Genomic DNA, 27,748 nt, shown 5'->3' on the forward strand with positions numbered 1-27,748 from the left:
ACCAAATTACCTAACCTGCATGTCTTTGGAAGTGGAAGGAAGCCAATGTACCCAGAGGGAACCCACCCAAACTCCACACAAAAAAGGCCAGGTGGGAAGTGAGCCCAAGACCTTCTTGCTGTAATGCAACAGTGCTCACCACTAAGCCACTTTATTGATTTATTGACTGATACAGAAAAATCCAGCACTGAAATTTGAAATTTATTAAGTGTAGAATAACAACTTTTTATCTGGACCTAAATGTTAAAAAAAGAGCAAATATTTATGACAGCCAACACTCGCTGTAGAATAAAATTATTCTACTGACCTGAAGAATTGTAACCAGAAGGTTCAATAATTCATTTTCTCTACCCACTTATTCCAATTAATGGTCACAGGGGCAAGGGGGGCAGGGCCGCTGGAGCCTGTCACAGCAGTCAATGGGTGAGAGGTGAGGTAAACAATGGATGGGCCACCAGTCCATCGCAGGGCCACATGTCAGACAAACACATTCACATGCAACTACATTCAATTTAGAGTTTCCAATTCATTGAACTCATGATTTTTTGGAAGTGGGAGGAAGATGGAGAACCCAGAAGGAACCCACGGAAACATAGGGAGAACATGCAAACTCCACAGAGAAAAGGCCAAGTGGGAAGCAAGCCCAAGACCTTGTTGCTGTGAGGCAGCAGTGCTAACCACTAAACCACCATGCTGGCCTAGCCAGAAGGTTAAGGTTACTAAATCAATTCCATTTCTTGGCTCAGAATGGCTGTGTGGAACCGTGAGTGATAAAAACCTCTTCTCTCCAGATCTTCCAATCACATGCCCTTGAGCAAGGTGCCTAGTGGAGGTAGGACACAGAGGAACAACAGAACTTTTCTTTGTCTATGTCCGGGAAGTGAGACCAGAAATCATGAAAAAGATTTTTAAAAGCAACATTTTGTGTCAGAGCAGTTGTCAAAATCTTTTAAAATCACTATAATTCATTTTACAATGTATAATATCTACTTCATATTCACTAGTTATTTTCTAATTGCAGAAAAATAATCAGAATCAGTTTTTACTGCCAAGTAACTTCTCACATACAAGGAATTTGATCTGGAGTTGCTGGTGCATAAACAACAAGAAGAAGGAAAAAACACTTCTGTAAGAAGTAAAAGAGTCAAATAGTCAAAGCTATATTCACTGTGGAATAAATATAATGTAACTGTTACACAGTTAAACTTAAAAAAAAAGTTATAGTTTTTCACTGTGATCATGACACTTTACTTTTTTTTTAAATGCCTTAAGTTCTCGAACATGCGCCAATGTTGAGTCTTACTTCATCTTTTCACTTCATTCCTTTCAGCTGTTTTGTTGCACCTGTCAGCGTGGATTTACATCCCCTTGTAGGCCATGGTTGAAAAAAAATAGGCTTATCTCTGTTGAAGCCGCTCTGCTTAACAAAAGCCTATTAGAAAAATAAACACTCCTATTCTCAACAAGCCTACAACTGAGATTTCTTCTTTTTGGCATGGCAATCATAACGTCATTCACTAAAACATTAAAAAAGACTGAAAATTTTACATCCAAACTCTGTCTATTGATGAACAAAATGAAGGTACTGGTGGAAGATTAAAGTGGTATTATATTTGTTTTTAAAAGCTTGCAAAACATGTCAGAAAATGTATGGTGGCGTCCTGCTGATGTCTTTTGTCCTGTATGAATATATTATGACTAACAAGCCCAGCAATGGATTAGACACAGAGGATTGAGCAATTTTCAGTCTTGAGCATATTTTTGCTTGATATTCCTGCTCACTAAGCAACACATTCTTACATGAAAATGGGGGTAAAAATAAATCTGATGGTTTAAAAGGTTGCTGTGGTTCCTATATAGTGACATAAGACCGAAGAGCCACATCTGTACTCGCATTCCAAATGGAGAAAGTCCAAATGGACATCAGCTTACTTGCATGATTTTAATGTGTTTGGTTGATCTTAGTCTTTAGCAGTGTGCTTGTGGAATGCCCATTCAGCAGTCAAATTGAATGACGTGCTTTGCTTCTGATGAGAGAAACAATACTATCCATAACCAGTATGACAACAACGTGGACAAAAAAAAAAAAAATCGATAAAATGCATGGGGGCATAATAAAACGATAAACAACACATTTTAAAGTTTCTGCTGAAAGCTGGTTGGATCAAACACTTTGGGATTTACCTTCATATGAGATTCCTGGTTTCGCTGTGGCAAAACGTAGACATCTCCCACCGTCTTCCCGTGGATCGAATACAGTCCTTCGCAGTCTGCAGCAACAACTGACGCCATTTTTAATCACCAGAGAGTCCATCTGTCGATGGTTCTTCCCTTTCTACCCTCTCTTTCTCTGTTCCAGCCCTCTCTCTGTGTTTGTTGTTGGAGGGGGTTCTTCTTTCCCGTGCAACATCAAACCACTATATCGACAAGCTCACGGGCCGCCCAGTAGGGGGGCGGCTTGAACACGCTGCATTGGCTGTTGTCCTTTTCCAGTCTGCAGATTAGCTGACCACACTTATTTTCCTCCCAGTGAAAAATAATTTCAGCTCTCGGGCCTTTGATTTCCACTAGCCTGGCCTCAAAGCATCCCCACATTGGATCTTTTCCTCAGATGTGGTGAGCGACGCAATTTGGAGTGCTCTGATGGGGCCACATCTGGTCGCTTGTGCTATGCTGACACAATAAACTGACATTTTCAGTTTTTGACAAGAATGCTTTGTAGCTGATCCAACTGGAATTCTTTGATCACACCAATGAAAATCACCTCTAACTAATAAAAGCACCTTTTCCCACTAATCATTTAAAGTCCCGCCTCCTTTTTGTTCCTTCTCGTCACTTATCGTGTTCAAAGCCCACACGCTCACTCTTATATCTTGCCATCGTTGTTTTGTTTCACCAAAGTCTGTCAGCAAACAATAAAAGGTGCTGAATTACAAAATGGTCGATGCTCTTACCTTCCTCTCCTGCTGCGCGGCTAGTTGGATCCTGCATCTGTCCGCCATGATTGGGCGCAGTCCCCTGAAACACTTTGTCGTAGCCTTGTTCTCGTGTTGCTAAAAGATGAGCATCTTTACTTTATGTTACAGCTTCAGCCACGTGACCCTGTTAGAGGAAACAAGGAGCAGATGATAGCATGAACAATCCCATTGTAGCTATGGTAACAGACCAAACAGCCATCAGTGATATGCACCTAATTGCTGTGGTCACATTATGCAACAGAAAAAGAAAATGTGAAGCCATGTTGTGCCATTCATACTGCGCGATAAAAATTTTTGCACAATATAACAGCATGCACATGGTTTATGAAGTTGTAAAAACAAACCAGTTAATGAGCAGATGAACAAAGACGATAGGATACGTAAGAAAAATTTTGGCGACCAGGCGAGAGATGATATTCCTTTTGTTGTGCAGCTTTATCAGCTGCTTATACCTCTCAACTGGATTTCACACTTGCGCGTCATGTCGTAGGCAGGGTCAGATCCAACAAACCCCTCTCACAATGACTGATTTTTTCCTCACACAGCAAAACCAAAGGTTGCTGGTGTTGCTGCCACATGCATTTGCTTCGAAAGCGAAAGAAAATGTTTTAATTCCAAATTTTAACCAGTCTGTCATATATGCAGTTAAGTTTTTTTCCACACAAGAGCAATCTGTCCAATAGAGGACATCCAAAAACCTTTTAGCTTCAGAAATGGGAAAAGAAGATGACAACATAAGAGTTATTTAAATCATAATCCATATGCTAGCGTAATGCATAGTGTCAGCGCAATTATTTCAATTAACTGTATGAATAAAAAAAGTAAGTCCTTCAGTTGGCTTGGGAACGCCTTGGGGTTCCCCCGGAGGAGCTGGAGGAGGTGTGTGTGGATCGGGAGGTCTGGGCGGCTTTGCTTGAACTGCTGCCCCCGCGCGCCCGACTCCGGATAAAGCGGAAGAAAATGGATGGATGGATGGAAGTCCTTCAGTTGTTCCCTTGTTTTCCACTCGGGGTCCTCACAGCATATCTGATGCAGATTTGCATATTGAATTGACATGTTTACACCGGATGCCCTTCCTGACGCAACTCCATATTACATATCAGAAACAGAAAAGAAGAAAAGAAGAAGAATACAGAAAAGAAGAAGAAAAATAATAAGAAAAAATAAATAATCTCACATTAGATTATGTCATAAATCAACAGTGTCCAAGAAACAGATAAAGTGAAACCCTATCTTGCGAGATAAAATAAGTTAAAGTGATGAATGGGGATATTCGTTGTCAGGGTCAGGCCTAGAGTGCAGCTAAAACATGATGATAAGAGATGAATATCAACAATGGAAGGAATTGTGGAAATGCTGATTTTGCAAGCTTTAAAAAACCCATTCAAGTGGTGACAATCTGCACATGAATGCAGGGGATATGTATCTTTTAAGATTTCAAAACAGGGTGTCATGATTGTTTATGTCAATCCAAAGATGTGTGCAAACTGATTGCTCATGCTCAACATACCGTTGGTTCCAAATCCAGACTGCCACTTAGATCTGGCTCATAAATACTTTTTAGTCATTTCTGCTGATATAGTATGTTAGTTTTTTTTTTTTTTTTTAACAATTAGGCATGCTCATGAATTTTGATTTAGCTGGTATACTTCCTGCTCTGTTTTAGCAGGGGTGGTGGCCAAGTGGTTAATGCACTTGGTTTCAGTGCAGAAGGTTCTGGGTTCAAATCCCACCCCTGCCACATTTCTCTATGTAATGTGGAGGTGCATCAAAAAGGGCATCCGGCATAAAACCTGTGCCAATTCAACATGCAGATCCACCATGGATTTGCTGTGGCGACCCCGAGTGCAAACAAGGGAGCAGCCGAAGGGACTTACTTACTTCCTGCTGTTTTAGCAATTCAGAAATATCATTTGCGCACAGCTGTTTGAAAAGCTGTGATTAAATTAGGACTCTAATAATGACTAACCTAAGATGGAAACACTGCTGAGGTTTTGACATTTGTATGAGCGCTTCAGCATATTTAAGCTGTAATTAAGAGGGTGTCCAGTTTGGTGACCTCAAAGTTGCATCTCTGTTTTTTGCAGATGATGTGGTTCTGTTGACTTCATCTGGTCATGACCTTCGATGCGCACTGAGCAGGTTTGAGGGAGAGTGTGAAGCAAGTGGGATGATAATCAGGACCTCCAAATAACAGACCCTGGTCGGTCCTCTGTTGGAAAAGGGTGGATTGATTCCTCTGGGTCAGAGAAGAGCTACTGCCCCAAGTGGAGGAGTTTAAGTATCTCAGGGTCTTGTTGACCAACAAGAGGTAAAGTAAGTCCCTTCGGCTGCTCCCTTGTTTGCACTTGGGGTCGCCACAGCAAATCCAAGGTGGATCTGCATGTTGAATTGGCACAAGTTTTACACCGGATGCCCTTCCTGACGCAACTCCACATTACATGGAGAAATGTGGCAGGGGTGGGATTTGAACCCGGAACTTTCTGAACTGAAACCAAGCGCATTAACCACTTGGCCACCACCCCTGCTTTGACGAACAAGAGGTAACTAAGTTGGGCTAAATTGGAGCAGGAGATCGATAGACGAATTGGGGCTGCATATGAAATTTTATGGATATGAGAAGGCCCCGGGGAACACCCAGGACACGCTGGAGGGATTATATCTCTCAGATGGCTTGAGAATACCATGGGATCCCCCCCCAGGAACAGTTACAGGACTTGGCTGAGGATAGGGAAGAGTGGGATGAACTGTTTGCTCTGCTGCCACCGCGACCCAGACTGGGATAAGCAGCCAAAAATGAATGAATGAATTATGATGTAAAAGACAGGTATCACATCATCTCAACATAAGGAAGCTCTGACACTTAACTCAGTAATCTACATCTTATTTAAATAGTGCAGCTTAGGCAAAACTTTACTATATATATATATATATATATATATATATATATATATATATATATATATATATATATATATATATATAAATTCTTATATTCAGCAGAAAAGTCATCCCACATAATTACTCTTCTTTCCAACTGTTTAAACATCACAAAAGAACATTATGAATTCAGTGTACAGGAGCATTCACCATAGTGATTTTTCCACTATGTCTTATGAAATAAATAAATGAAACAGACCATAAATAATTTAAATGGTTGCTTCATATATTAGTTATTCTCTCAGGAGTGAGCTGCTTCCTAACATAAAAAAAGGGGGAAAAACCCGACTCAAATCTGTGTGATCGCTGGCAAAAATAAATAATTAAAATAAAATAAAACCAAAAATGCTGTAGCTCTCAGGTTCGGGTCCAGAATTTCCATTGTTAATAAATAAATATGCAAAGATAAAACAAATTACAAATCAGTCAATCAATCAATCAATCAATCACTCAATCAAGTTTTATTTCTAAAGCGCTTTACAACCAAAGTTGATCAAAGTGCTGCACACAGTTAAAAACAACCATAAGATAAAACATATACATCTGAAGTTGTCAATTTCCAGGGAGTCACAGCTCTATGTGTCAAAGGCCAATCAAAACAAATACGTTTTCAGCCTGGCTTTGAACAGGGGCAGGGATGAGATGGAGCGTAACTCCAGACGAAGAGAGTTCCAGAGTCTAGGACCTGCCACGGCAAAGGCACGATCGCCCCACTGTCTATACCTCGACCTTGGAACCACCAGCAGGTGTTGGTCTGAAGAGCGCAAGGCTCTGCTGGGCTGGTGAGGGGTCAAAATGTCACTGAGATAAGTCGGTGTGAGGCCATGGATTGAACTAAAGATGAACAACAAGAGTTTAAATTGTATTCAGAACTGAACCGAGAGCCAATGGAGGGAGTAAAGAACTGGTGTGATATGGTCGTATTTGCGAGTGCTGGTGAGGATGCGAGCAGCTGCATTCTGCACCAGTTGCAGACGGTAAAGAGAGGCTTGACTAAGTCCAGTGTATCGAGCATTACAATAGTCCAGACGTGAACTGACAAAAGCATGGATGGTTTTCTCAAAATCTCTGCGGTTTAGTAAAGGTTTGACCTTAGCTAACTGTCTGAGTTGGAAAAAGCTTGCTTTAACCACAGAGTCAATTTGTTTTTAAATTTTAAATCTGAGTCAAAAATCAAAAAACAATTATACCAACTTAAATATATATATTATTATATAATATATATATATATATATATATATATATATAATATATATATATTATATTATATATTATAAACACATACATACATACTGCATTCACCCAAATATACACATCCCAGTGTGTAAATTCTTAATTATTATTAGTAGTTGCTGTTGTCGTGGTATTATTTATTTAGTTATTTTATTTAAAAAAATTCTACCAATTTAAAGCAATACACATCTGGTGTTCAATTCTCAGTTATTATTACTGGTGGTAGAAGTAGTAGTAGTAATAATGTTTATTTATATTTCAGAATAGTAGAGATGAAAACTGATGCCAGAAACACAACATTTGCATCAATACACTGAACAAAAAATTGCATATATTATCAATAAAAATAAATAAATAATCCAGGTGGTGTGGCAAATTTCTGATTATTTCTGAAAACTTCTTATGCATGGTTCAAGCTAACAATTTTCAAACATTTGTTTCATAATGACTCACTGATGAATAATGCAGGTTACCCAAGAATGTTTTTGTCCCCCACCTTGTGTTTTTTTGCTGAAGACTTGCTTAAAACAGGTAAAGGTGAATGCTGTAAATCTCTTATTAAGGGATTCTGAATGGAAATGAGTCCGATTCTGTTTTTAAAACTGGCTCTCGGACAAGTGATTTCAATAAATAAATAAAAGCCCCTCAAGCAAGCGTTGCTCTTTGATGATTGGAAAACTGAAGACAGTGAAAAGCTCGGCGCAGTTTCACACATACTGCATTGGTTAAAACAGAATTACAAACAGCTTACCATGCCGTATATAGAGAATTCTGCTGATTTTTTTTCTGCTGATTTTTTTCTGATCTGGATATCAATGTTATGTATTTTCTTTTCATTGATAATAAGCAACAAGCACTAACTGTTACACAGCTATTATCACACACCCTCAAGTTTCAATTTCCTCTGCCAGAGTAATCCCTTAAGTGATGAAAGTGGAAACTGCTAGATAAACTTTTCCCATGGGGGTTGAGAGTTTTTGCTCCCTGGTCCCTATCCTCCTCTGATATCAAACAGATTAGTAGGCTTGTACGAGGTCTGTCAATAAAGTATAGGTCCTTTATATTTTTTTCAAAAACTATATGGATTTCATTCATATACGTCAGACAAGCTTGAACCCTCGTGCGCATGCGTGAGTTTTTCCACGCCTGTCGGTGAAGTCATCCGCCTGTGAGCACTCCTTGAGGGAGGAGTCGTCCAGCCCCTCGTCAGAATTCCTTTGTCTGAGAAGTTGCTGAGAGACTGGCGCTATGTTTGATCAACATTTTTCTAAACCTGTGAGACACATCGAAGTGGACACGGTTCAAAAAATTAAGCTGGTTTCGGTGAAAATGTTAACGGCTGATGAGAGATTTTGAGGTGATTACTGTCGCTTTAAGGGACTTCCCACGGTGCGAGACGTCGCGCAGCGCTCATCAGGCGCCATCGTCAGCCTGTTTCAAGCTGAAAACATCCACATTTCAGGCTCTATTGATCCAGGACATCGTGAGAGACAGAGAGTTTCAGAAGAAGTCGGTTTCAGCATTTTAATCCGGATATTCCACTGTTAAAGGAGATTTTTTTAATGAAAGACGTGCGGACGGATTGCAGCGTCGGCTCGCAGCCGCTGCGACGCTCCGCCACAGGAAAAACACCTCTGTTGGAAGCCTTAAGGACAAGTTGGAACATGTCCAGCTGTTAAACAATTTCTCATATACTCACTCCACTGAAAGCCATCAAAAGCCGTCTGGATTTTACAAATGGTTATCAACACGGAGGTGTTTTTCCTGTGCCGCCGCACCACGCCGGCTGCGTCCCGACGCGCAGAACCGTCCGCACGGACCCGTCCGCACGTCTTTCATTAAAAAAATCTTTAACAGTGGAATATCCGGATAAAATGCTGAAACTGACTTCTTCTGAAACTTCTCTGTTCTCTCACGACGTCCTGGATCAATAGAGCCTGAAATGTGGAGGTTTTCAGCTTGAAACAGGCTGACGATGGCGCCTGGGACCGCTGCGCGACGTCTCGCACCGTGGGAAGAAAACTATCCGACCTTTTTATTTTTTGCAAAAACTATATGGGATTGAATCGTGCGCTTGCATCGGCCAAGCTTGAACCTTCGTGCGCATGGGTGAGTTTTTTCACACCTGTCGGTTGCGTCATTCACAATCGAAAGGCAGGTATAAAGTTTGCATTAATGTTATCTTGGTTCTTCCTGGGTGGTTCTTATGGCAACTGATCCAATCCCAAGCAAGGACTATTTGTATATAAAAATGTATTTCCTAAAATGATACATTTTGGGTTTCAAATGAAATTTATGTAGCATTTTACCCCTCGAAATCCTCAAAAAGCTTCTGCTGTGGGGGGCATCGCCCCCCTGAGCCCCCCACGAAGGCGTTGCTCCTCGACCCCACCGGAGGCCCTGCGGCCCACTGGACCCCCAACTCAAGGATTTGAACCCCCCTTTCACATTCCTATATACGGCCCTGCTTACTGTCCAAGAATTAAATTAAAATTTTTAAAAAGCATTTCTTTGTCTTGTTATTGTGGTTTTTAACCTCGTTTTTTTTTTTTGTTTTTTTTTTGTTTTTTAGTTACTTTAGAAAGGAATGAGCCTGAACAGGGCAGCGGTCACAAAAAAATTCACACAACAGCAACAAAATGATGCTAGTAACTTACTGTGTAGTCATCTACGCGTTAGTGGAACAAGTCTGAATAAATATGGAAAGTTTACATGTTTTGCTTGTAAACTCCCGGTAAAACACAAAAATGTTATTAAACTGAACCAGTCTTAGAATGTAGTCCCGGTGTTTTGTTTACCGCTGATGTTGCGCATGGATCTTTCCTTACGGGTTCTTAAAAAAAAAATAAATAAATAAATAAATAAATAATAATATATAATAAATAATATATATATATATATATATATATAATATATATATATATATATATAATATATATATATATATATATATATATATATATATATATATATAATATATATATATATATATATATCTCTCAAACAGTAGAGCAAAACCGAAATCAGGCAACAAAATAGCATAGGTACAACATCAAGCATGTTGCCAGCCTCTCTGGAAAATGAGCAAAAACATATACGTTGGAGCTTCAGCGGAAGAATACAGGACAATTACCACCATTTAATAAATAGTCCCGTTAACAAGTAATTATAAAATAGCAAGCTAGCGTGTTAATAACACAACACTATGCTATTTAAAAGTTTGGAAATGAGATGCTTGAGCTCATGAAGCTCTACTACGGTTACGACATTGATAAACGTGTATTTCTATGAAAGTATTAATTTTTCCGAATAATAATAATAATTGTATCATTATTACTACTATTATTTTGTATTAATTTATTCATAAAGGGCCTATAAGGGGGGAAGCGAGCATAACGTCATCCTCATGTCCTTATTTAGCGTAAAATGTGAACAGAAAGGCAAATCAGGAGAGCAGTGACCTCTGCTGGTTGAACTAGGAATTAGTAACTGTGTAAAATATTCCCGCGTGGTAATACAGTCTTGTTCCTTTCTTGTCAAACCGAAACAGCATGTAAAAAGGAAAGTTTCACAGATGTAGGTGTGACTGTGTCTATAAGAAGGGGATACGAGAAAAATGAAGCGCAGGCGCGGTGGCCAAGTGGTAAGGCGTCGGTCTCGTAAACCGAAGATCGCGGGTTCGAACCCCGTCCGTGCCTTTTTGATCTGACTGTGTTGACGTCAATCATAAATGTATCTCTTCTTATTGCTCTACACTTCTAAATATATCAAAAAAGGAAGAAAAAAAAAAAAAAAACGCCATTTTTTTGCATGTTGTCTTTCTCCACATTATGTCGTCAAGTAATTTGAGTTGAATTCTTCAATAGTGGAAGCCACAAGGGGCGCTGTTGGATTCTCCAGTCACAGGAAAATGGACAAAAATGTGACTTGCAAGTTTAAATGATTTGATTTACGTAGAAATAGTAAGACCATGCATCCACGCTTGCAAACACACACATCCAGTATTTTTTTTGTAATTAGTGTTGATTGCCAAGTAAGTTAGTTATAATGATTTTAGTTGTGTGTACGTCTGAAATCTGCTGTTTCAGTCTGTTGGTCATCTAATCCCATAGATTTACATTTATGTTTCTGTGACAGCTAATCCAGCAACTGTTTTGAAGAACTGAGGACTTCAAGATCACATTATTAATAATTCAACCCAGGACCCAAGTTCTCTCACTCAGACTTCCCACCAGTCAGGTTTGAAGCTTTGTTGCTGCAAGTCTTAGTCTATCTAACCTCCAACCCTCAGTGCACGGTCCTGGTCCACATCAGCTGTTACCTTCTCACAGACAGCTTTCAATCTCTTCTCAGCCACAATGGTCAAAAGTGAACTTCTACACCACTGATTCCCAAAGTGTGGGGCACGCCCTCTGGTAGACCGTCAGGATATTGCAGGGGGTCCGAGGTCAGTAACTGAATATACAGTACAATGGGAACATGTTTTGATTACTGACAACGTAATCTCTATTCTTTTGAGTTACTTTAAAAAAAAAAAAAAAAAAATTGGACACAACCAGAAATATTCATTTTTTTTATCTGCTAAAGTATGAAATGTTCTAAATTAAAAAGTAAGCTATTAGAAAATGGATGGATATATATAATTTAATTTATAGTTGATCAGTTCTGAAATTAAAATTTTGTGTTCATTTCGAGTGTGAAGTGCATCTTTTTCAGGAATTGATTTTCAACCAAAAAGTTTTCCAATTACATTTAATTACCATATTTTCCCTGAGTATAAATCACACCTGTCAAAAAAAAAAAGTCACTCTGGCATATAAATCACATTTTTTTTTTTTTATGTATTATACTTTTATGATTGACAGTTATTTTTTTTATTATTGGAGTTTATTTTGTTTAGTGCTTTGGTAAAGCCCTGTAAAAATAGTTATTATTGTTAGTCATAATGATTTTTCTGTGTGTAAGTTGCAGGACCTCCCAAACGTATGGAAAATACAGTAATCCAAAAATATTCCAGTTGCATTTCGTATTTAGTCACCGATTACATTTCAAAGTAATCCTACCCAACTCTGATGATTAAAAATCAGTTAAAAAAATAAAATGTAAGCAGATTATAACCAGACATACTTCATTTTAGTCTTATGTGTCAATCAAAACTGTAAGGCTTGGGTGGGTCCTAGAATATTTTCAGGGCCCCACTGGTTGCTCCACTGGTGGGTGGTGGGTTGCACTGGTGCATTCTCCAAAGAAATCTCCAGAATTGTGTGTTGTTGCTAGTTTTGGTACTGAACAAACAAAGGATCTGCATGGGTGTTAATTTTTCTGCAGCACATTTTCTGCATATGCATTAGAGGGAGAAGAATGTGAAGGCCTCGCTGCCTGTCACCGTGTAGTCAGATCTTGTGACGTGTTGGACGTCAATGCTCATCCTCTCTGACGGTTGGACACAATTGGGGAAGTGTTTGTGGGACACGATGACCCAGATACTTATTTTCAGTCCAATTGTGGACTCTGCTGCAGCATCATCTCCCATTTCAGTCTGAGCACAAGTTGTGTCCTGATCCAACACATACATTATTCGATTGAAAACATAAAGCACAGACACTACTGTTTCATTTGTTTCTAATAGATGTGGTGCACAAAATTTAAATATTTTGTTCGCAAAGTCGAAATAAAGAGTAGAACTCTTGCTTTTTGTGTTGTAACCTGAGTAGAGCTCCACCTACAGGTGAATGCTCATATTTCACAATAATAAAACAAATTATATTATAAATTTATCAACTCAAATAAGTCATTAGATTTAAATGTCTGAAGGTCACTTTTATTTTACATGTGTCCTGATTGCAGCTAACTTAAATTATCCAGTTTGATGGAACCAAACATGACAAAAAAGGGACACAACCAGAAATATTAAATTTTTTTATCTGCTAAAAGTATGAAATGTTATAAATTAAAAGAAAGTAAGCCATTAGAAAATGGATGTATATGTGTAATTTAATTTATAGTTGATCAGTTATGAAATGAACATTTTGTGTTAATTTTGAGTGTGAAGTGCATCTTTTTCAGGAATTGATTTTCAACCAAAACGTTTTCCAGTTACATTTAAGTACCATATTTTCCTTGAGTATAAATCACACCTGTCAAAAAATGCTTTGAGAGGAGAATCCCATATATGTCACTCCAGTGTATAAGTCGCATTTTTATTTTGTTTGTTTTTTTTATCTATACTTTTATGATTGACAGCTATTCTTTTATTATTGGAGTTTATTTTGTTTAGTTTTTTTAGTTTCAACTGCATTAGTTTCAGTCATTTATTTTGAAGTAACTCAAATAAGTCATTAGAACTTAAATGTCTGAAGGTCACTTTTATTTTACATATGTCTTGATTAGAGCTAACTTAAATTATCCAGTTTGATGGAACAAAACAATTTTAAGGACAAAAGTAGAACTTTGGATGCACCACGGTTCCATAGTGAGTTGGGATTTGGTGTTTTTTGTTTTTCCAAGTATGCTTTTGACATACTGTTAAAGTAGTGCATGTTCTTTATGGAAATGCATATAACCCATACACATTTTTGTTGTTTGATTCCAACATATGGGTCGGGTCCATAGGTATGTGGACAGTGACACAATTTTTGTCATTTTGATTGTTTACACCACCACAATCAAGATGTACTTGTAGTGTAGTTCTTCAGGTTAAATTTAAGGGGTTTAACACAAGATATCACATTAACTATTTAGGGATTACAGCCTTTTGTGTTCTTTAAAGTCTTTCCCTTTTCAGAGCTCAAAAGTAATTTGACAAAAAAAAAGGGAGGGGGTTTTGTAACAAATCATCACTCTTGCAACCAGTTTTTTTTTATTTATTTTTTTTACACAGGTCAGGGAATTCATGCATGAACATTTCCAAGTCACAGAAAATATCTTGGACTTCATTTACATCAAACATTAAGACATACTCTACAAACAGTGTGGTACTGTATCAAGCAAGTAGTTCTCAAAAGTCCTCTGTCTCCCTCTAGTGACCATTCCTGGTTTGTCTGGGATTCTCTGTGAGTGTTCATGTTTGTCTGTGTGTTCTGACTCTTGAATGTCTAAGCTATTTATTTCCTTAGTTCCATGTTTATTGGAGTTAGTTCTATGCTGTATTTAGTTCTTATTATTTATTGGTTGTGGGTTTTAGTGCTTATTGTTTTGTGCTCTTTGTTCTAGTTATTTTGTGTACATGCTTTTTTGGTTAGGTGGCATTTTTTGATTCTGGCTCAGCCCTTTTTGTCCATGGGACAGGCAGGTTTTCAGGACCACTTAAGCCTTAAATGGCACTGAAAACCTGCTTGACTTACACCAAAATGTATGACAGCCATCCCAGGGTGGTAGTTTAATTTTAATTTAATTAGCTTATAATGCGCCAAATCACAGCAAAAGCCATCTCAAGGCACCTTACATAAAACAAGTCAACATAAAATTGAATAAATAATTAAAAATGAATAAAAAATTCAAATACATAAATAAAAACAGAAGTAAAAGAATAAAACAAATAAAAATAAAAACTATCCATAAGAAAGAGAATAAAAATAGGTTTTGAGTCTTGACTTAAAAATGTCCACAGACTCCGACTGCCTCACGGTCACAGGAAGACTGTTCCACAGGGTGGGTGCATGATACAAAAAGGCTCTTTGACCTGCTGACTTCTTCTTCACCCTGGGAACACAGAAAAGTCCCGCATCCTGCGACCGCAAAGCCCGGGCCGGCACGTAGAGTTCCACCAGATCAGCCAGATAAGATGGCACCAGTCCATGAACAACCTTATAAGTCAATAACAAAACCTTAAAATCTGCTCTCACAGAGACAGGGAGCCAGTGCAAAGATGCCAAAATGGGTGTGATATGTTCAGACCTTCTGCTACGTGTCAGAAGTCTGGCGGCAGTGTTCTGAACCAGCTGAAGACCCCTAATGCTGGACTGTGGTAACCCTGAAAATAAAACATTACAATAATCTAGTGTAGAAGAAACAAAAGCATGAATCAGGGTCTCAGCATCAGCCATGGACAGAATGGGGTGGATCCTCGCTATATTTCTCAGATGGAAAAAAGCAGTCCTAGTAACATCCCTGATGTGGAGGCCAAAAGACAACGTGGGATCAAAAATTACCCCAAGGTTCCTCATTTTGTCTGTATGATGTATGACCAGTGGTGGGTGGGCACACTTCCAATAATCCGATAACAGATAATTATCGAAGATAATGTTTTCGGTATCAGATTATCTTTTTAAAAACCATTATCGGACCAATTATCTTCCGATTCATTTTTGTCTGATAACTTTTAAACCGATAAACAAAATAAACAAAGCTGAACAGCGACAAGCATTTTTAAAATTAGTTCAGCACCCACCTGTTAAAGGTTTGTAACAGACGCATAGTTATAACCTTTGCAAACAGAAGAGAACTGCTTGTATAAAAAGCATCTCAATCCACTGCAAACAAAGGAAAAACAGCCCCAAAAGGAAAAAGAAAAACGCAGCACTGAGATCTAACAACACCAAAACCGTAGTGGTGTCTGAGTCCATTGCTCGCAGAAGATCATTCACCATTTTAGTGAGCGCTGTCTCTGTGGAGTGATATTTCCTAAAAGCAGACTGCAGCGGCTGCCAGTAGGGGTCAATGAAGAATTACACAGAGGTCAAAATTTTAAAATGCCTCAGTCATATTGAGAAATATACCCCAATTTTTGTCTGATCATTATGATTCCAAAAGGGTATAGTTTAGACTAACTATGACTCAGTTCTATGGAGTTATGAGGTAAAAACTGCAAAAATTGTGACAAAGGTCAGTTTCAGTTTGGACAGGGGTCAAAAGTTAAAGTTGCTCCAGTTTCAATAAAAATGATGCACATTGGTTGAAATAAAAAGGATTAATAAATGGAATAGTTTTGACTGTGTTGAATGCTTGGTCTCCAAAGTAGAGGTCAAATAAGGTCGACGGCCATTGGATTCTACGACATATTTTACCCTGTAACTTGATAACTAAACATGACAAATGATGCAAACTATTTCTTTATAAAATCCTATTAACTCAAATAATTTGCATCACTTCTTAACAAAATGGAAGCAACTTTAACGTTTGACCCACAATAAACTGGCATTTTTATAGACCTCTTCCTGTGTCTTTCCTCAGCTGTTTCTCATTACTGATTACCCTCACCTGTCTGCAATTTGTCATCGTTTCCCAGTTTATTTAAACCCCTGTGTTTCTTTCTGTCCTTGCCTGAATGTTGTATGTTTTGGCCAGAAGGTTTTTTTTTTTTGAATCCTTGACTTCTTGTTGCTGAACATTATTTTCCTTGGTGTGTTTTTGATATTGTCTATTGCTTATGGGGCACTGTTGCTAGATACTTTGATTGCTCTTCTTGTTTTGACCAAGAGCTCTGTTTTGTGGATCTTCCACCTGCCAATCCCCTCTGTGTACCGACCCCTGCACTACCCCTGGTTCTGACAGTAAAGACCTTTCTTTAAAAAATAAATAAACACCAGCCCGTCTTTATCTTTGCCTTGGGGTTGTCAACCATTTTTCACCCATGACAGGAAGCCAACACCCATGATAACTCTGGAGTTACAGGGTTCTGTAGCTGTGATTGGATAAACTCCACCTTGTGCAGCTTTTATCTGTTGAATCACCAGTTATACAGAATTATGTTGGTGTGAAACAGACTGTTCATACAAGAAAACATAAAAATTGAGACTAAAGGCCCCCTTTTTTTCCTCCTGGAAAACCGCAGCTGATAGTTCACAACTTATTTTTAAGAAACTTTGCAAGATGTATGATCTGCTGTGGAATGGGGATGATCACATTCTCAAGATCAAGTTTATTTACATTTGACTAACAGACCAGCTGTGCAGAAATCACTGGATGTGATCTGGAAGCTGGGAGAGTTTAAGACTTTTCTTTTTTTTACATTGCAAGCTGGTTTACTTTGTCAAAGATTTGCACTCTGATTGCCCTTCTATTCTGTACAAAAAGGTTTATAACTAAATAAATACAACCTATCATTTTGTGACACCATCAAAACATAAAAAACCCTACTAAAAATGAGTTTTGCTTTTCTTTAATGGCAAAATCATTTACGTAAGGCATAAAATGAGAATATCATACACAACATGGAACAGATTAGACTTTAAATAGGAAACTGGGAAATACCCAGTGTGCCGATTAGGTCACTAAATTTCCAAAAGGCATCTTTTTTTTTTTTTTTTTTGACCAAAAAAAAAAAAAATCCAAATGAAGTTGAGTCAGAAATGTTCCAGCAGCACAGTGTGTCGACTCCACACAGAACTTCAGCAAATAAAAGTACCATTGTGTGGAGCAGTTACCTGATCTTTCCTCTGCTGATTAACATTTGACCTTGCAGCCGAGCTTTTTGCTCGTCTTGCCTACCCGTTGAGGAAATCTGCTGTTGGAATCCTTTTTATACTTCATAGACACAGTTCAAACATCTTGCAGGTTTTAAGGGTTGCTTTTATGTTTACACACACACACACACACACATATATATATATATATAAACTTATACACACAGTATTTTGGTAAACACTCCTTTTTTGGGGAGCTCTTAAATGGTAGAACAGACACTGATAACACACATGGATAAAAAGTTGTGTTGTGGTACAGCGGTATCATCATGGTTACATCCTGTATTTGCAAAAGGCACACAGGATATGCAGACGCATTTATGGAGTCAGTAAATGGCGCACATGGGCTGTTCGTGGCCACAGAGAAAATCTGGCCACAGGGCATATTTACGGTTGTAGCGTGCTTTTCTCAGGCATTTGGCCGCCTCCCTGTCACATCTGCACAGCAGCTTTTCACAGCTGTCCTTTAGGCCATCTGCAATGAAAAATAACATTACTGCATGTGTTATCAGCTAAAAAGTGTTTGATTTTGTCATCATTACACCTGCATGCAGTAAGTGGCCTGTGTGGAGTATTGCTTTTGTGTGTGTGTGTTGAACACAAAAACACTCCTTGGTTTCAAATATTTCTAATATCAAAAGTCACATGAATAATTTTACAATTTTGATGAAGAATCTGCCAGACAAAAAACTTGATGAGTTTCTGCAACTGTTGATATCAAAACTGTATTTTTTGTCTTTTATCATTATGTGATCCTGTAGTATTTGTACTATAAATGTTTTGTGCTAACTTTTGCATTTGAATGAAAATGATTCCCCATGGTGAAACTTCATGTTAGAACAGGACATTTTATCTCAAGAAGTGAAGAGTAGGAGAACTCTGCCCACTTAGAGAATAATTCACGGTTCATAAGAAAACCATTTTCAGCTGTCGTGTGGTAACATTGTTGAATATGACCGGCCGGAAGGAAGGACTGGCTGGAAGGCTTGTCACTGAATGAGAATGCTGATGTTGCCTGGGTAACAAGGTGTGGTTTTAAAAAAGCTTGATTAAATATGTCCTTTAGTGAGAGGAAGTTACATTTTACTGTGAACTGCTCACTCCTTGCATGCAAGTAAAGACAAAGTTTTGAGAAAACTCCGCTTATCTGGGCTTCTTCTTGTTTATCATTCAGAAGGCAGAGCATTTTTCTTGACACTTATATTATATATATATATATATATATATATATATATATATATATATATATATATATATATATATATATATATATATATATATATATATATATATATATATATATATATATATATATATATATATATATATAGTACATCCAGAAAGTATTCACAATGCTTCACTTTTTCCACATTTTTTATGGTACAGCCTTATTCCAAAATGGATGAAATTTTGTTTTGTTCTTTCCTCAAACTTCTACACACAATACCCCATAATGACGATGTGGGGAAAAAAGACCCAATAAAAACTGTTTTGAGATCTTTGCAGATTTATTAAAAATAAAAAAGCTAAGAAATCACATGTACATAAGTATTCAGTCTTTGTCATGAAGCTCAAAATTGAGCTCAGGTGCATCGTGTTTCCACTGAACATTCTTGAGATGTTTCTACAGCCTAATTTGAGTCCACCTGGGGTAAATTCAGTTGACTGGACATGATTTTTGGGGTGAACATGAGGCATTATTGTAAAGCGCTTTGAGCATCTGACGCAGACTGAACTCTTTGGCGTGAATGCCAGGTGTCATGTTTGGAGGAAACCAGGCACCATCCCTACAGTGAAGCATGGTGGTGGCAACATCATGCTGTGGGGATGGAACTGGGAGACTAGTCAAGAATGAGGGAAAGATGAACGCAGCAATGTACAGAGACATCCTGGATGAAAACCTGCTCCAGAGTGCTCTGACCTCAGACTGCAGTGACGGTTTATCTCTCATCAGGACAATGAGCCTAAACACACAGCCAAGATATCAACGGAGTGGCTTTAAGTCAACTCTGTGAATGTCCTTGAGTGGCCCAACCAGAGCCCAGACCTGAATCTGATTGAACATCTCTGGAGAGATCTGAAAATGTCTGTGCACCGACACTCCCCATCCAACCTGATGGAGCTTGAGAGATGCTGCAAAGAGGAATGGACAAAACTGTTGAAAGAAAAAAAAAAGGGGGGGGGGCTGGACCCTACCCCACCAGTCATAGGGCAAGACAGGGCGAGAAGCAGCATACACCCTGAACAGGACGCCAGTCTGCTGCAGGCTCTCAGTTTCATGTCAGTTTCTCTCGCAAAGGGAACAGAATGCATTTTGTTCATCTCTGCTAACACGTGTTTCTAAATATCATGTCTGTACCTATAAGTCACACAGTCTGATTCATGTTTGGTATCTGGCAAACATAAAAAAAAAGCAAAACAAAAACAACAAAAAAGGGAAAAGAGTGAACAGTCAGTTCTTGGATGATGACAAACAGGAATCTGAACCATCCACATGGGGGGGGGAATCCACCGTGATTACACATAAACTCTGATTGAAGACACTACAGCCATCCAATAATGTGAACACTGCTCAATTATAAAATGTTTGTTTGTTTGTTTTGCTGTATTATATTTAAATAAGCTGAATTTCCTTCCAAAATAATGCGATGGTGGCACATATATGCTGAACATGAATATAGATGATATTGCGCTGATCTGTATATTTAAAGCTGCAGTGTGTAGGATTTAGTTTCATCTAGTGGTGACGTTTCAGACTGCATTATTCTGTCACTGTTCATGATTTTGAATCCCTACATGTTTTCAAATCTTTAGTGACAGGGATTCATGCACCCTTGCCTCCTTTTGTGATGACCAATATGCATAATCCTCCATTTCACAATAAAGAAGGTTCTCAAATTTGTTTGCCTGTACTAGCAACCAACAGACAGCATATCAGGGAGCAACCACAGATTTCTCTTGTGTTTCTTCAGTCTTCTGTCCATGCTACAGAATGCTTTTTTTTTTAACAACTTAAGTCATAAAATTGATTTTCTTTGGCACCACTATAATTTTATTGCTCAGCATTTACATAAAAAATTAATAATACGATAATGCCAATATGATCAAAATTCGTTCTCTGGAAGCAATTTAGAATTTCATCCCATCAGGGGTGGAAATGCAAGTGATCAGACGCCATGATCTACATTTGGTAGTGACATCATAGATTTGCATGAGGGTGCTGGGAAGCACACAACTGTCAACAGGCGTAAAGAAAGGCAGCACGACTTCAGCTGGCTGCCTGCTTAAACAAACATGCCAAAACAGCTAATATCTGTATAAATGTAACATGTTTTCTTATATATTTTGTGTAAGTTAGTAAGAAATAAACACTTATGAATCTCAAAACACTTTTTGAAACCAGATAACATCTCTGAACTCATCCTATAGATTTTAGCATGCACGCCCCAGGAATGCACATCATGCAAGTGGTTCAGGTCACAGTTAACCGCAAAACCTCATGCATGCACAGGCACTCTTCTTCCTGCAGTTCATCTGCACAACTCAGTTAAAAATAAAAGACAATGTTCACCAAAATAATTCTCCCCAAATATCTTCTCTTTGTTTAAATGAGCTGTAATTTTGCAACATGTTAAATAAACCTACATTATCATGCTTGGATTTTGGTAGAAACTAAATTTTGTCAGTTTTGTGAAATTTGAGAGGCCGTACAGCTTTAAGCACTTGAAAACACAACGTTATTTTTGCAGGTAAATTACACACTATTAAACATATGTTTTAATGAATGTTGTATTCCATTTCTGCTAATAAACACTTTGAAATCCTATAAACTGTAGCTTTACAACCATCTTTTTTTTTCTCCTTTTTTTTGGTAGTACTTACACTATAAGACGGCTGCTCTTCATAAGAGAAGACTGGTTCATGAAATCTTAAAATACCATAAATCTGGGTTATCATAACCTGCTGTATGTTTTCACAAGCACTGTGATATTTACGTCTCGCTCACAGCCTGCTCTGTGTTGTTGTTCTGTTTGACCTGTGGCGACAACATAACCATCATGCATGTATGATAAGGAAACAGCAGCGACTCTATCTTGAAAATAACACACATAAATAATAGGCATATCTGAGTTGCATTATCAACATCTTAAAATAAAAAAAAATGCAATACCACACTCAACTGTCCTGTCTTCACATGTCCAGTGATACTGGTCTGTTTTGGTGCTGCAGCCACGAAGTTCCGCTTCTCCATAACAGCAGTCGTGCTTGTGACAGCACCTGTGTGCACAAAATGTGACAAATGTATTATTTTGAGCATCCGGTTGAAGATGGAAGTAAGAGGGCAGACGGAGTGCTGTGGTTGCACGCCACATTTATTTTAAAGGCAGGGTTAGGATCACCGGATGAGTTTACCAAATAGACAGCACTTAAATACTTTGCGTGGGTCTGGTACCATGTGGCTGGAGAGGAAAACAAGGAGAGACAGTAATTAGGAATTGGGTGTGGAATTTGGATCTTATTTTGAAGTGCTCATTGGACCATGTGAGTCTTATGGAAAGGGCATCATTTTCTCTGTCCATGCTACTTTGTGTGTGTATATAATTTGTTGTTCCATCAGCTCATTTTAAAATGGAAACTGTGTGCATGCATGCAGGATGTATGAGTGAGAGTCACATCCAGGCGGATAAACTCACATAAGTGAATCTCTTTCACTACACAAGACGGAATATGTTTCCAGACATGACATACTTGAAGAATTGTGTGTTTGAATGCCTGGCAGGTGCCTCACCAGTCTGTCCTGTCTCTGGGCCATCCTTGACCTCCGAGACCACAATAACATCCATACATAACGTACGCTAAAGGAGATCTTCCTGTGGCGCATTTGATGGCCCCTGCCAGCTCCAGTAAACCTCTTTTCTTGCGTGAGGGCCAACATAAGGCCACAGACACCACGACCACTGTAACGGCAAACAAAAACGAAACAAATATTCTTATATTAAGCTTTACAGTGGTTCTGTTATACACTTTTATGGCAAGCTAATTGTGCATTCAAAACAGATATTAAATACCCTGAGGTGCGACATCTTATTCAGCCTTTCTCTACAAAAACGACCTTTCTGTGACTGTTTATGCAAATATGCAAAACCAAATGATAGAAAGATAACAGATTATAAACCTAACCTGAAAAAATTACTATTATTCAACATAACCTAAAAGCTATCTGAGCATAACATAATATAAATCTTACATAACATGAAGCCAAATGAAAAGCTTTCTGAATGCAAAACTAAATAAATTTAAAGTTAAATCAATAGTAACAGAATATAAGGATAACTGAATATGAAGCTAAATGAAAAAGATGCCTGAATTCAATTCAACTTAAAGCAACTGAACAAAAAAGGTAACTGAATATGAAGCTAACATGACATGAAACTAATTGAAAGGCTATCTGAATTCAAAACTACATTAGTTTAAAGTTAAATATGAATATGAATGATCAAACAAACGTATAAATGTAACTGTGTGTGTGTGTGTATATATAATATACACTGAAAAAAAGTGTTTGAATCAACTTAAAGTGTTACAATTTGTAAAAACCTGAATGAATTAAGTTGTTTGAACTTAAGTTTGAAAGATAAATCAACTCTAACTTACAAACTTAAGTTCAAACAACTTAATTCATTCAGGTTTTTACAAATTGTAACACTTTTTTTTAAGTTGGTTCAAACATTCTCTTTTTTCAGTGCAGCTAAGTGAGTGTGAAACTAATAAAATATAAAGTTAACCGAAAAGCTCGGTGATAAAATGTGAAATTCTTAGATTTCTAAAACCCATGACTATTGCAGGACCCATACAAAAGCTAAAAGTGTACAAGTACACTTTTAAAGTATTTATTCTTTTAAAAAAAACACACTTTTTGTATTGCCTCAGTGGCCCCAAACAAACTACTCCAGCACCACTTTGACATATGACATGACAAGTAGGAAGATTTTGTACCGTACAAGTTCATTTTTGTCAAATGTTTGACATAAACTCAAAGAACCTGTTTGTTCATAATTGATCGCTACCATATTAACAATGCATAAAGTAAGTAAAAGTACTTTGTACCTGCTCTGACACCCCGTGGTACTCTGTTTTAGTCTCATGAATTAACTTACCAGATATCAGGAGAAGTATGCGGCAATATGCAGTCATGGCTCGCAACTGGCAGCAGAACTCCAAGTGCCATTCAGTGTGTGTGTGTGTGTGTGTGTAGCAGAGTGTGGAGAGCTTTTTTTAGCTGCTGTTTGAATAATCTCCTGAGCATCACCATTGGCCAGAGGCTAATCCAATATTTGACAAAGTGTGCGCCCCCTAGGAGAAATAGGCTGTGTTTTTTTGCTTTTTCTTCCCTTCGGATTGCTAAGATGTGCTTATGGTTTATGCTGGAAAACACTGAAGTATTTGTTGGTTTGTTTTTTTGGCGAAGACATTTGGAGATTTAGGTTTTTTTTTGGTTTTTTTTAAAATACACTTCACTTCCTCAGCTAAGACATTCAGTGATATATGAACAAAGCTGGGGAAAAGTTTCACTTTTTCTTCACAACAGGTAGGAAAGAAAATAAAAAAATATTGTACTTGAGCCACTATATTCTGTCTACACACTCATCTTAAACCGCTTATCCAAGATCAGCTCCGGGTGACTGGGGCATGAGGCAGGGTATACCCTGGACAAGACGCCAGTCTGTCCCAGGGCCACGATTAGACAAACAGACACACCTACGGACAAGTTTCCAAGTCACCTAATCTGCATGTCTGGATGTGGGAGGAAGCCAGAGCACCTGGGGGGAACCCACGAAAACACAGGGGAACATACAAACTCCACACAGAAAGCCCACAGGTGGGAATTGATCCCATGACCTTCTCACTGTGGGACAACAGTGCTAACCACTAATCCACTGTGCTGCCCCATTCTGTCCAGTGGCTGTTTAAAGCTACAGTGTGTGGGATTTGGTGCCATCTAGTGGAGAAGTTGCAGAGCAAGAAGAAGCTGCATCACTGTCACTGGGCACCATTTTGGTAACCATCAAATTTTCACTTTTTTCGTGAGTGGGATTCAACTCCCTTGCCTTGTCTTGTGATAAACCACATGTATGTCCTCTGTTTGACAGAAATGAAGGTCCTCAGAGTTGTTAGTCTGCACTATCTACCAGTAGACAATACAGAGGAGAGCAACTTCTGATTCCTCTTTTTCTTCAGTCTTCCTGCGGTGCTGCAAAAGGTGAAAGCAGAGTAAATGCAGATACATATGGAAAGGAAATTTCAAGCAGGCCCGACTCTGTGAGGTGACCATCTGCTTTGGTCATACTACCAAAATAAAACAAAAGCACAACAAAGAACTGTCAGAACAGTGACGGAAATGTTGCAGCTACCCAACAGTTCCACAATATGACAGACAACCAGGAGGTGAAAATTAGAGTCCCAGTAAAATAGACTGAAATTTAGTGAGTCAGTGATTGTGTTGATGCCACATCAGAAATAGGGGGTTCCCCAGTTCTCACCCCAACCCTGATGCATCTCCAACCCCCCTATAAGATGCTCCCATAAGCTGTACAGCCTTTCAAATTTCACAAAACTGACAAAACTTGATTTCTACTGAAATCTGAAACACGTCACAAAATCACAGCTCATTTTAATGAAGAGAAAATATTTATGTGAGCAGAATTCCATGGTAAATATTGTTTTTTCCGACGGTGTTGTGCAGATGAACTGCAGGAGGAAGTGTGTGTGCGCATGCTTGATGTTTTGAGATTACCTCTGACCTGACTCATTTGCTTGATGCGTGTTCCAACGGTATGTGAGCTAACATACATAAGATGTTTTGCAAATCACTTCAGAGGTGTTATCTGGTTTCAAAAATGGTGTTTTTAGATTTAGAAATGTTTGTTTCTCACTAACTTTTTCAAAACATATGAGAACCGTATGAGATTTTTACAGAAATAAGTTGCTTCAGAGCGTTTTCTGCCATCTTGGTTTATTTTGTTCAAATGAGCAGCCAGCTAACTTCACGCTGCCTGTTCTTTTTTTTTTTTTTTTTTAAACTCCGATTGGCAGTCGCTGTGTCCTTCCCAGCATACTCGTCATCGGGGAAAGCCTCGAATAAAAGCTTTGCTATGACGTTACTAAAAAATGTAGGTCACGTGGTCTAATTGCTTGTATAACATCACTTTGAGCAGATGGAATCAGTTAATCAGTGAAATAACCTGGTGGAGTGGGTGGCTGCAAAGAAAACCTGCACCCTCTTGGCCCTTTCTGGAATCAGTTTGAGACCTCTGCCTTAAGGGGCACTGAAAACCTGTTGGACCCATGGACTACACAAAGTCTTCAGAAATATGTGCTTGGGATGGGCTTATGGGCTTGGGTGCCCATGTGTGCATGTATGTGGGTTAAAATTGTTATATTATCAAATTTCATTGAATCTAGTGTGTGTATTGGTGTATGCAAGGGTATTTGTGTATAGAAGTAATGTATTTATGTAAATATATGTTGATATGTATAATGCAAGGTGTGTGTTTATATAGGTATGTACGTATGATCTCAAAACTTTTTATTTATTCTTGTCTGCACAGCCGAAAATAATACATGTGAAAGGGGGTAGAAAATATAAGTTTTACTTCATCCTACTCCCTTTGAGTAATGTACGGACTCTAAAAGATGAATGTGCGCAATAGATAAATGTTTTAAACTTGCTCAAATAAATAAAGAAAAAAAAATAAAAATCAAATACAGACCTACAGAAAGTTGGCAGAAAGGGCTGAAAATGTCTGCCACTCAGCACTCGTGCACTTGACGATTCCAGACTGAAACATCCCTCATGCGCTTTGCAGAAACTTGCCTCAAAGTCTACAAGTCTGTGAGGGAGGAGACTGGGATTGGACCATATAGATTCATCTGCCAAGGAAATGGTGGTAGGATTAGCAGTTGGCATCAACAGTTTCAAACCACATAAGGGTGGGGAATGGTGTGGCGCTAAGGTGTTATGCCCATCACGATGTGCAATGTGCAACTGGAAACACTGCCTAAAATTTGATCTTTGTAAACCAAAATGTTTCTTGAATCATAAACGATACACAAGTCAAGATTTTTCCATGAACTTCTGATGTTCTCGTGCACTAAACACATTGTTAGTCAGATTAACCACTTTCAATTTCACTTTATTTTCATTTATATAGTGCCAAATGACAGAGTTGCCTCAAGGTGCTTCACACCAGTAAGGTCTAACCTTATCAACCCCCCAGGGCAACAGTGGTAAGGAAAAACTCTCTCTGAGGAAGAAACCTCAAGCAGACCAGACTCAAAGGGGTGACCCTCTGCTTGGGCCATGCTACAGACATAAATTACAGAACAATTCACAAAACAAATATACAGGAAATGCTGTTGGTGCACAGGACAGGAGTGTCTCTAGCACAAATACCACACCCATCTCTGGATGGAGCTGCACCTTAAACAGAGAGAAAAAAACAGAATCGGGCAGCAGAAAGACAAGTACAATATAATTTGTCAGCATTAAACAACAAGAAAACCAGGAAATACTAAGGTGATCGCAAAGTCTCCACAGAATCTGACTGTTTTATTGACACAGGGAGATCATTCCACAGAACAGGGGCACGATAAGAGAAAGCTCTATGACCCACAGACTTCCTATTCACCCAAGGAACACAAAGTAGTCCTGCACCCTGAGAACGCAAAGCCCAGGCCGGTATGTAAGGTTTAATTAGGTCAGCTAGGTAAGGAGGTGCCAGTCTGAACAATTTTATAGGCTAGTAGCAGAACCTTAAAATCTGATCTCACTGGGACTTCAAAAAATTGCACCCTAGCCCTTCAGATTAAGATAAATATACTTTAATAATAGTTTTACCTCCATTATGATGCACATGTTACACCTGTGTTTGTCAAAGTGTGCCACTCAGCACAATGAACAAGATGGCGTGATTCTGCACAGTCTAAACATTAGTCATATTACCGAAACTATAATTACAACACAATTGACTGAGAAGTACAACCTTCGATGTTTAAGAGCTGAGACTGACAATCTTGTAGGATTAATCTAAAAAGACTGAGGATTGTATCACTTGTTTTCCTCTTTGCATTCATTTACTCTACTGTGTAATGTTGGACTCTCCTGGCAGTTACTACAGCTGCCACGATTGTGCT

At 38.5% G+C, this 27,748-nt stretch overlaps 1 protein-coding gene and 1 non-coding gene across 2 annotated transcripts; one reads left to right on the forward strand and one right to left on the reverse strand.

The window, feature by feature from the left end:
• Positions 1–10,777: 10,777 nt before the first annotated feature.
• trnat-cgu lies at positions 10,778–10,849 on the forward strand. The gene has a single exon. It is a non-coding gene; the product is annotated as a tRNA-Thr (tRNA).
• A 6,937-nt stretch (positions 10,850–17,786) lies between these two features.
• On the reverse strand, positions 17,787–23,818 carry zgc:92162 (group 10 secretory phospholipase A2). The gene is made up of 4 exons (XM_034191237.1): positions 23,713–23,818; positions 22,344–22,512; positions 21,726–21,832; positions 17,787–18,029 (listed from the first exon to the last, which is right to left on the reverse strand). Exons 1-4 carry the CDS (start codon positions 23,747–23,749, stop codon positions 17,881–17,883), a joined length of 462 nt encoding a protein of 153 aa, XP_034047128.1. The 5' UTR covers positions 23,750–23,818; the 3' UTR covers positions 17,787–17,880.
• Between the last annotated feature and the right edge of the window lie 3,930 nt (positions 23,819–27,748).

This window comes from Thalassophryne amazonica, chromosome 16 (assembly GCF_902500255.1).
Source record: "Thalassophryne amazonica chromosome 16, fThaAma1.1, whole genome shotgun sequence".
NCBI lineage: Eukaryota > Metazoa > Chordata > Actinopteri > Batrachoidiformes > Batrachoididae > Thalassophryne > Thalassophryne amazonica.